Source organism: Nuphar pumila, chromosome 6 (assembly GCF_984573655.1).
Source record: "Nuphar pumila chromosome 6, dmNupPumi1.hap1.1, whole genome shotgun sequence".
Lineage (NCBI taxonomy): Eukaryota > Viridiplantae > Streptophyta > Magnoliopsida > Nymphaeales > Nymphaeaceae > Nuphar > Nuphar pumila.
In genome coordinates, this window is record NC_143254.1 from 19,510,992 (window position 1) to 19,522,292 (window position 11,301).

General features: G+C 38.4%; 1 protein-coding gene across 4 annotated transcripts in view; it reads left to right on the forward strand.

Annotated features, from left to right (window-relative positions):
- Positions 1 to 11,301, forward strand: part of LOC149834213 (calmodulin-binding protein 60 B-like) — a 31,216-nt gene that overhangs the window by 14,927 nt on the left and 4,988 nt on the right. For 2 of the 4 annotated variants that reach the window (XM_090010025.1, XM_090010024.1), the window contains exons 4-7: positions 6,845 to 7,341; positions 7,656 to 7,816; positions 8,180 to 8,380; positions 8,684 to 8,780. In XM_090010025.1, the coding sequence (XP_089866151.1) occupies positions 6,845 to 7,341; positions 7,656 to 7,816; positions 8,180 to 8,380; positions 8,684 to 8,780 (956 nt within the window). Of the gene's footprint in view, positions 1 to 6,844; positions 7,342 to 7,655; positions 7,817 to 8,179; positions 8,381 to 8,683; positions 8,781 to 9,582; positions 10,063 to 11,301 lie in introns of those variants that run through there. The other 2 variants (XM_090010023.1, XM_090010022.1) reach the window with 2 other exon arrangements.

The following is an 11,301-nucleotide window of genomic DNA, read 5'->3' on the forward strand; positions in this document are numbered from 1 at the left end:
CATCTGTTGCTCATATAACTCCTACAAAGTAATGATTACAGTATGAATTAATAATTAAGAATTACAATGTTTATGATAACTTGTATATTACAATATTTATTAATATAATAAATGCATACCGTTGTCGTTCTCGCCTTCTCTGATACAAACTCTTCCGTGATCTTACATTTATGTGTTTCAACAAACGCATCCTTGTATGACACAATGCCTCCTTTTTTCTGCTTCTTGCGAAGTTAAATGATAAAAGAATTATTTAACAGGTTTGCAACAATACTTATAAAATTAATAATATATAGATTGATGAGTTGCCATTTTCTTCAGGTGGCTCCCAAAAGTCCTAGATCCACCTGTGTATAGATGGGCATTAGGCATTTTTGCTCGATTTTGTGCAGCTTTCGCTGAGCGGTTTCAAAATTCATGTTTCGCTCACTTGTAGCACATTGCATCCTAAACATCTGACCTGATAGTAGGAGGTCCATGGCCCTTCTACTGCAATGGATCATCTATCCCGTCAGATGTTTTTCTTGTTGCAGTCTTCATATTGTGCAACATGTCTGCAAATCGATTGGCAGCCACCTTCTGCTACACCTTCCTTGCATCTTGCTCCTCCATCGTAGTCGCGAAGCGATTCGAAGCCTACAAATATTTTCAGAAAGTTAGTAGACATGACTATAACAAAAAATTAAATATAAGCACATTAACTATGATAAACGATTGTATACCATGAATGAGGACCACAATCTGTCCAACACCTCCTTCGGGTACTCTTTCCATTGAGCGACCAATCCTGATAGATGTTGAACTAGTGAATTTCTAATCTCTCGTATTACTTTTTATGGCTCGAACCTCACACTGCATATGAATTGGTACACATTAACAATCAATATACAATATTTATAAGATCAGTATAGGATAAGTAAAAATAAAATACTTACGGTCGATTATCGATATACACTATTTGAATGAGTCTTCTTATGTCAGATTGAGAAGACTTTGCATCCAGCGTTATCTCGTGACTTGTATGAACAACTGGTGTAGGTGGGTCATATGCAGGTGAAACATCATCTGTAGAAAAATGAGTTAGAAATTCACACAACGCGCATTTAAACTAATCAAGTATACAATTAGTTAAATGATATACCTATCGAAGCAGCCCGTAAAGATGAACACTTCTATTATCATATCAAAATAATGTCAAACATGTACCTGCACCAAACACACTCCAATATCCAGCTAACTACTACCATGACTAGCATGGAATCCGAACTCTAAAAATAAGAACACTTATATTCTCATACATTAAAATCATGCTCAGCATGATCTCCGAACTCCATCAAAACAGTCCTAGATATCCATAACTAAGTGAGTGTGTGAACAAAAAAGTGTTGCATCTAAGAAATTAAATAACCTATTATGTGCATGCATCACTTACTCACCACGGGTATTTACCCGATTTGCATTGCTTTTGTCACTTACTTACCATGGGTGGCGGGGCACAAGCGGGATCCGTTGAGAAATCTGCAAGAGACACTGTGTTAAAATGAAGTTTATTACCCGATAACAAGGAGGGTGACACCCCTTGTCAGAAATGAGCCTGGATAGGGAGACACAACCCTCTGGTGAAAGCGAGACAGACAGGGGCGCTGCCCCTACCAGTAGTAAGGTCAAGACAGGGAGGTCTCGCCTCCTCCCGTATCAATCATGAGGTAGGGGGGTCTTGCCCCCTGTAGAGGCTAAATTTCTCGACAGGGGGATCTGCCCCCTGTCGGGCAAAATGATAGGAGGATTCACCCCCTGCCGGGCAAAACAGACAAGGGGCAGGGGGTTTCGCCCCCTGCCAAAACTATCGAAAAATCCCCCCTGCTAAAATTATCGAGGAGAGGGGGGCGAACCACCCCCTGCCAGGGAAAACAAAAGGGCAAGGAGCTTCTCCCCCTGCCAATCATTCTCTGACAGCGAACAAGGGGAGAGCCTTGTCGGCATTCAAAAGGACAGGGGTAAAGCCCCCTAACATGCCAGAGAAAAAAAGGCGATCGAGGCCTGGCAGAGGCGATCGGGGCCTCTGCCAGCCCCCACCGACTACACAGGGGTGGGGAGGGCCCGACAGAGGTTGTCGGGCCTCTGTTGGCCCTCCAACAACCGTAGGGGGAAGGGGGCGGCTACACCATACGAGAAAGGAGAATGTTTACCTGCATTCGGGGCTCGCCGAAAAATCCAGAGGGGGAGCAACGAGAGAGAGAACGAGAAGGGGCAAGAGAGGTTGACAGGCGTCGGTCCGACGGGTGGGCAAACAGAGGTCAATGGGTGCCGGTCGGGCGGGCGGACGACGGGTGCCGGTCGGGCGGGCGGGCGACGGCAGGACGACAGGCGGCGGGCAGGAGACGGGAGGCAGACGGGCGGGCTGGCCAATAGAAGTCACCGAGCACAGGTCGAGCGGATGACAGAAGGTCACCGGTTGGGCGGGTGATGGGAGGTCGGCAGGCAGGCGACGACAGGATGACAGGCAGCAGCCGGGTGATAAGAGGCAAACGGGCGGAGGTCGGGCGATTGACGAAACAGAAAGGGAAAAGGGGCTCGCATTAGGGATTTATGGAAAATTTAGCGACAACAAAATTTTGTCGCAAATGTGCGACGGAGTAGCGACAAAAATTTTTTTATTCTGAGTCGTTGCGAAGTTGCGACGAAATTTGAGACAAAATTTTGTCATTGCTAATTCATGACGAATTCTCGACATAATTTTTTTCGTCACTTAGACCGCAAATAAATCGAATGTTAGCAACATATAGTTTTCTCTAGCTAATTCGCCGCAAATTGGCAACAAAAAAAATTTGTCGACAATTTTCATCGCTAATTACAGTTTTTCTTGTAGTGTCTACGTCTCTAACTTGGCTATGAACTATGTGTGGGAGTTTAGCACTTAGTTGCACTTTTCAAAGGCAGTTTGGTTGGAGGTTTTTACCTCCTGAAATGCCTGAAAAAGTCTTTCCTCAAAGGACAACTGTTGGGTGGTCTCCTACGGAGCTACTGTGAAAAATATAGGAGAGGGCTATAGCTTGGCCTTTGATAGGTCTAAGTGAAAGCATTAGGCCTAACCTGCTGTGTTAGAGAGATAAAGATTGAAGCTTATGGATTCTTTCATGAGAAATTAGGACGGTTTCGTCAGCCCGGATTATAAGTAGAAGCAAACAACTTATTCACGGATTTGGTGAATCCTTGTTCTTGGATAAATTCAGGGTACTGAGATGCTGAAGGACACTCATCAACAACATGTATTAGGTTAGCGCATAGAGCACACACCATATGAGTAGGTGATGGGATAGCAAGAAGTTGATTCAATTTTTAAGTGAGCAAGTCCACTTTGTTGTGCAACTCAGCTGTTATACCCACCTCAAGAGCACCACCTTTTTTCATGATCCCTAGTGTGACCCTCTCGGCTCGTGAAGTAGAGGCATGATGTAACAATTTTTCACTCAATGTGTCGAGCAGACACCATGCCTCATTCTCACTCTTTAACATGAAAGTACCCCCACATGAAGAATTAATCACCTGACAATTTTATTCAAATATACCAACATAAAAGCATTGAACCAATTGCTATTTCGACATATAGTGGTGGGGATATTTCCTAAGGAGTTCTTTCATTCTTTCTCAGGTCTCATGAAATTGTTCACCATCGAACTCTGTGAAGCTTGTGATGGCTCATTTAAACTGATTAGTATGACCTATCGAGAAATACTTCTGAAGAAACTCCTTCTGCATTTGATCCCAAGACCCTATTTTTATGGTATCTAAGGACTTAAGCCAATACTTGGCCTTGTCCTTCAACGAGAGTAAGAACAAGGTCAATTTTAAGGCATCATTCCTTAAATTCTGGATTTTCACAATAGAGCATACCTCGATGAACTCATCTAAATGCCTATAAGGATTCTCTTGACTAAGGCCAAAAAGGAAAGTGACATCTGAATAACACTGGCCTTAATCTCGTAATGTGGCACCCCTACATCAAGTCTCTTGATGCATGATGCCTGGGTGTACTCTATGGGTAGAAAATACTTCCTCAAAGGGCGTGTATGTTCAGTAAGCTCCATTTGATCATCCATTTCACTTTGACCTCAAGAAGAACGAAGTTATCTCTCAAGATCTTCAACAAAAAGATGCAATGGGAAGCCCAAAGATCTATACCCTTGCATACATTGACGTCTGTATCAGTTATGAGTGCACTAACTATTCTAAATAAATAATATTTAATATGACAATACAAAAGATCATGTACCTATATTTACTAACTAAGTTAAAGCCTATATTTACTATCTAAACAAAAATATCAATAAAGTGAGTAATGAATTAGACCTTATCTATGCCATTCCCTGGCAATGGTGCCAAAATTTTGGTGCAATTTTTGCAAACAGTTATTTTAAAATAAGAACTGCACATCAAATAATAAATTTAAAATCAGTCCTTGCACTCGTGTATAATGGCAAGTCGGATTGCCTCCTCAGGAAACAAGAAATAAGGTATACTATTCGACTTAAAAACCTCACTTTATTAATATTTCAAAAGAAAATAAAAGAATTACACTATCTCTTCAATTACAATGCGAAAAGAGTAAAAACGATTAAAATGAAAGCAAATCCTAAACTAAGTTCAGGACTTTCTCTTTTCGGGCTCAAGTAAAGAGGTAATGATAGATATCCTTCTCTCCAAAGAAGCAACCTCTAAGAGAAAATACCTGCAAAATAAAATACACAACTATACCTATGTTAACATGACCATTATCAAAATAACAAAAAGCCCGCGGAACTAGCAGTTAAAGACTCAAACAAATTAATTCTAACTAAATTTGAGAACTGAAAGAAAATCAATAACTAATCAAATAATCAACAATAAATCTATCTAATTTAACACTACTCAAAAAAATAAAAACAAAAACAAGAAGATTATACTAATGATCACAACTAAAAAGAAAACTAAATAAAAACACCTATGTTTTTCTTGACGAAATCAATGCACAAACATACGGACCAGACCTAACTAACACTAATATATCAAATAACACAAAAAAACACCCGAAAACAATAAAAAAAACTAAATTATTCTACCCTAATTGCAAATAAAAAAACTCAAACTCGGTAGGACCTGTCAACTTTGGACAGAGGATGGGCAGGGTCAAAATAGATCAGAATCTCTTCAAATTTGGCATAGACCTCGCCAATATCCTCTAGTTGTGTGTCTGCCTTATCTCAGGGTGAAACTCTACAAAAATTCTCATGAAATGATGCACTAAGAGGCAAAATTCACTTTACAGATTTCTAATTCTAACGATAATGTAATTAAAAATTAATTAAAATAATGCAAATCAATCTAATTAAATACTAATCATAATGAAGACTATTCTGAAATCAATTCAAAACTAAAAAAATAATCACTTATATGATGATGCAATGCTAAAAATTAATTAAAAATACAAGAAAAAACTAAACCTCACAATAAATGATCTATTGCAAACTCAAGCAAACACCCAGCTAAAATTGACTAATTTAATTCTAAAAACGTGGATAAAAACAGAATTTGATGCTAACAATAAGATGAAAATAAATTTAATCTAACTACTATTGAACTAAAATTAATAAACGACCAAAATTAACTAGGATACGCTAAAATCGTAGGACACACTATATCGATTGACGCTATTCAAGTAAATCTAATTCTAATTAATCTAATTCTAATTAATCTAATCTAAATAATATTTTTAAAATATGAAAAAATAATTTAATTAACAAATTTAATTAACAAATTAACAATAAATTATATGTCTAATTGAATTAAATATATTCTATGCCTAACTACAAGCAGTGGGTGAGAAGACTTACCTCAAGGTTTGTTAGACGAATTTTAGAAAGAAGAGAGCGAAACACCTTACTTGAAAATATGTACCTACATTTTTTACTTTGTTGTACGTTGATATCCTCTTGTTGCACACGTCTCGAAGCCGAATCTATGAAGGGAGAGATCGATGAAGAAGAAAAGATGGCCGGTGGTTGCTAGATGGGATTCTTAGCCACCAATCAATTAAGATAATTGGTGTTTTCATGCCAAATCTGATTTAAAGCTTCAAAAGAGTATACCTGCGCTGATTAGACACAAAATACAGCAAGAAGAATAGAGATAACGCAAAGAACACGAAGATTTACAAGAAAATTATGAAGAAAAATGAAAAAAAAAGAAAACAAGAAGAGAAACACGTGAAGAAGAAGAGGAAGAAAAAAATGTGAAAAAGAAGATGGGAGAAGAAAGGCACGACTTTCAAGTTTGTTGGACGAGTTTAGAGTTGTTATAGCTTTCTTTGTATATGAAAATTTTATCCTATTTTCTAAAATAGCCTTTAGTTCAAGCTAATTTCAAGAATCACCTTCAAATTATTAAAATTTACAACTTACCTCTAGGCGCCATCTTTGAGGGTGAATTGGACTTTCTCACCTTAGATGGGTTTGAGTATGGATTTGATCTATGGTGAAGGCTTTGGGTCAGATTTGGATTTAAATCTCTTCAAAAACCGAATCTATTACTTTGAAATAGCTCTATCCCTCTCATTTTAACTTGGTTTTGAGCTAAATTTGAATCGATACATCACAAACATGGATACTTATGCTATAAAACCATATATAAATACATAAATGTGTGATAAAATAATATGCATTATCATAAAACTTTTTTTTTTTGCAATATTTTTAAAATATCGCTAGTATTTGTAGCTATGATCATTGCTTTTTTCAGTTTCTAATAACATACCCACATATGCAAAATGTAAAGTATGGAAGTATGGGGCATTTCACTTTTTCTGCAGAAGAAATGAAAGGCAACTCCAAGAAATTGCCAAAGCACCAAAATTAAGGCTGAGCTTTAAAGGTAAGTTGGCTCTTCCAATCTTCACAAGCAGCAACATTGAGGCCCAAGACAACAACCCTCTGGAGATTGTGATCATAGGCAACCAAACTGGGATCGGTGCGCAGCAAGACCTCCCACCTTCACTGAAGGTTGAAATACTTGTTCTAGATGGGGACTTCTTTCCTGGTGACAGAGAAAGCTGGACCTCAGAAGAATTCAACAGTAATCTGATTCGACGTCGCGACGGAAAACGGCCGCTGCTTGCAGGAGATGCTGTTGTTACACTAAGAGATGGGGTTGGCTTAATCAGGGAGCTTGCCTTTACAGACAACTCTAGCTGGACAAGAAGCCGGAAGTTCAGGCTTGGAGCCAGAGTGGTGAAAGATGACAAAGTTGTAGTTGAAATTGGAGAGGCTTTATCAGAAGCTTTTGTTGTCAAGGACCAACGTGGTGAATGTAAGTAATTGATCATTGTCATTAACACCACCATCATCATCATCAATCACACAGAGACCAATGTTTCAAATGCCGTATTATGACACCTTCACCTTAAATCATCATCTTACCTCCACCATCATTGTCATCACCATTTTCGTGATCATCGTCATCACGAAAAGGCCCAAGCATGCTTTTCAACATTTTGGGGTAAAGCATTGGGTCCTTCATAGTTCATGTTTATCACAGTCATTATATGGTCATTAACACATAAAAGACAAAATATGCCAAGTCCCTGTCCACCATCATCAGCTAACTACGTTTATGTATTTCAGCCTACAAGAAGCATCACCCGCCATCATTGAACGATGAAGTATGGCGTTTGGAAAAGATTGGGAAGGATGGTGCTTTCCATAGAAGGCTAGCTGCTGAGGGCATCAACAGTGTCCAAGACTTCCTCAGGCTAACAGTCATGGACCCAACACGCCTCCGAATGGTAAGAAAATAAAGCCATATCTTTTTATTGCTGGGTGAATTTGAGGGCTTCAGTTCTCAAATGCGAGATATCTGATTTGAGATCCTTGCATTTGAAAATGAACCCACACGCACAACCCCTTTTTCCTGTGGTCAGGTGCGGCCAAAGAACCAAAGATTTTCTTTTATAAATACCTATCTTGGATCCTAAAAAACCGTAGATCTAAGACCTTTGACAGAGCACTGTCCAAAGTACCTACAAGAAAATAGGTCACGACCAAACATGAGCTGAGGTTAAGCCACGAGTGGCTCGGCTTGTTTCCCAGCCGTAGCTGTCCACTGGATGTTGACTGCTAACATTATATAGGGATGTTTGAATGATCAGATACTTGGAGCAGGGATGTCTGATAGAACGTGGGAATTGACAATGGAGCACGCGAAGACGTGCAACTTGGGGTTGAAGAAGTATTTCCACCATGACATGAGCCAGCGGGTTGTTGTAATTTTGGACTCCATTAGCCAACTAGTAGCTGTGCTTTTTGATGGTTGCCTTCTTCCCATCAATGAACTCAGTGTGCTTCAGAAGGTATGGCTTCAATTTTTGCATTCTTCAATCTAAATGCTCATCTTCAGAATACAACCTTAATCAACAAGATCTTATTTTAAACAGAATTCCACTTTTCATATAGTTCATATCATCAATACGTACGACCTTGACTTGCATCCATCTGTATCGTGTCCTTATAGCTAAATCAAAAGTATTCATACTTATCATTTTGTTACATTTGGATATCATGGTCATTAGCACTGCCCTTCATCATCGTCATTTATAATGAACTCCTTGTTCAATATCTTATTAATTTGAAATGTTGTTTTTGGAACTCTAAAGCAACAAGTAGCACGGATGGTGCAAGATGCCTACAACAATTGGGATAAATTGAGGGAGGTGGACGGATCATGCCACAGTAATTTGCTACCATCATCCAGTAAGTCCTAAATTATCCATTCGGTTATATATATATATATATATATATATATATATATATATATATATATATATATATATATATATATATATATATATATATAATCTATTTATTTGTTTATATGAGAACTACTGTATAAACTGGGAATATATATATATATATAATCTATTTATTTATTTATATGAGAACTACTGTATAAACTGGGAATTTCCACTTATTTTGCAAATCCAACCATGTTGATGTATTCGGCATGGTGAACTTGCTAGGAAACAAATATTGGATAGTGTATTTTCGATGAAAAAATACAATTTTTGGATGCTTGGATATTTTTTATCTTAAACCCTTAAAAAATCTTGTTTATGCATCATAATCTAATGATTCAAGAGCTGGTCCTTATAAAAAAAAATATGATAAAAAACAAAAAATCTATCAAAATCGTGGTTCACACGATTGCTCTCATATTCTAGCGACTTTCTCTTACTGGTATTCAAAAATTCTTTCAGTTGGCTAGGCGAATCCTGTTGGCAAACTAATGGTGTTATCCAAACTCACTTCCTACCAAACCTTTGCATTCACTACAAACTGAACACACACCATTAGAAATTGGTCTCACAGATGTACAAAAACTCTGGAATTTAGTGACAGGGAAATGCAAAAAATGTAGATTTTCCTAAATCGCAAGCACACCTAAGAATGAAGCTCATGATCTTGGTCGTATTTTATGTGATATTCAAACACGCCTTAAGAGCTTGTTGGCACAATCACATTAAAAGGCCTTCCTCTTATGCGATTCCTTCAACAGGTGATTTCTATGGAGCATTAGCTGCTGAATCTCTGACTCCTACAATATCAAGCCAACCACAAGGTTTTAATCAGCTTGAAGCACCTGGCCAAGATGTGGCCCCCCCCTACCATCCGACCGCAAGACAAGAATTCCAATTTCAAAGTGCTCTGGAAGTATCATACACTTGTGAACATCAGGAAGCCAATAGTTGGCTAGTTCAGATTCAAAAGTCATGTCCTAGCAGAGATATACAAGAGAACCACTTTCAAAATTTCTATGGCACATTCAATGGTGACTCAAACTTTGATTAAAAGTATGCCCCTGATTTATATCTGCCTTATAAAATGTATAAATAGATTGGTTTCTGTCTATATGGTATCTGGTTGTAGCAGTACTGAAATCTTCAAGAGATTTATAATATAGAAAGGAAGCACCCCAGTGACTCTTTTTCCTGGTCTAGCTATTGATGCCTTCTAGTAAATGAAAAGCACATTGTACATTCTGTTTCAAAAGCTGGTTGCACTAGTTCAATTGAACAGATCAAATCTAGAAACACTATCATATAAGGATGGACCCATCAAATTATGAATTACCCCAACCTCAATTATTATTAACCAACTGAAGCTTACAAAGTTCAGTCTATGACTTATGTAAAAGTGCACACGTTATGAAAAATAAGAAATTAGATCTTGATCTGATAAGATTTTTCTAGCCAGATTTAAATCCAATTATTTTGGATTCACTAATGCTTAATTAAGTCCATATGTAAACCTGACTCTGAGCCCCTGTGGCTTCCATCCAATTATTTGGATTCAGTATTGCCCACATCTAAACCGAACGCAACCCATTTGCAGCATGGAGCGTGACCCAATCGTACCTAATGTCATATCCATGCTAGGATCTCATTGTTGCAAGTTATTTTTATTAAATCGTACCTAATGTCATATCCGTAGATGGATTCAGTATGGTTGATTTGGTAGAAATCAACTTTTGGATCGTGTTGTTTAGATGAAAAAACATGATACTTTAAATCATAAAATTTTGGTGCCATCGATTTTTGGATCACCAGAAGATCCTGCACACAGGTGAATTCCTGCAATTTAAATGTTGATCTTCACTAAATGGACCATGTAGATATGGATTATATCTATGAGTCCGATTTGATCTGCTTATAACAATGAGATCACACAGTGCAGTCTGCCGTTAGGGGTGACTGGATTTCCATTCTACTTCCTTGCAAGAAAGCAAGCTATATCCTAAAGGCTATGTAACCACTACATGCCTAAATGGTTGTGGTACTTGTGTCGACACGGGCGTAATGCGGGTACGCTGTGGGTCTGGTCTCGCACTACACTACGGTTTGGGTCCATTGCAGACCCAAAATCCCTGGTTTGACCCAGATCAAAGGGGGTGGGGACATTTTGGTCCTGCCCCACCCGATACATAACACCCCCCCTGATACATAATCCCGAACCTCTCCCATCCCACCCTCGACAGCAAGGGAGAGAGAGGGGTACCTATCTGTGAACACCCAGTTTTTTTATTGCAAAAACATGCATAGGAAAAGGAAAAACAAGTAGATCCTATCAAGCATTCTGGGATGGCCAAACCAGGATGACCGTCTCCACCAAAATTAAGTCGTCCCACCCTGAATGGCTAAAATAGGACAATCATCCCACTTGAAATGGTCAAACATTTTTAGTTTAGAAAATCCAAACTTTAGACGTTCGAGCATTG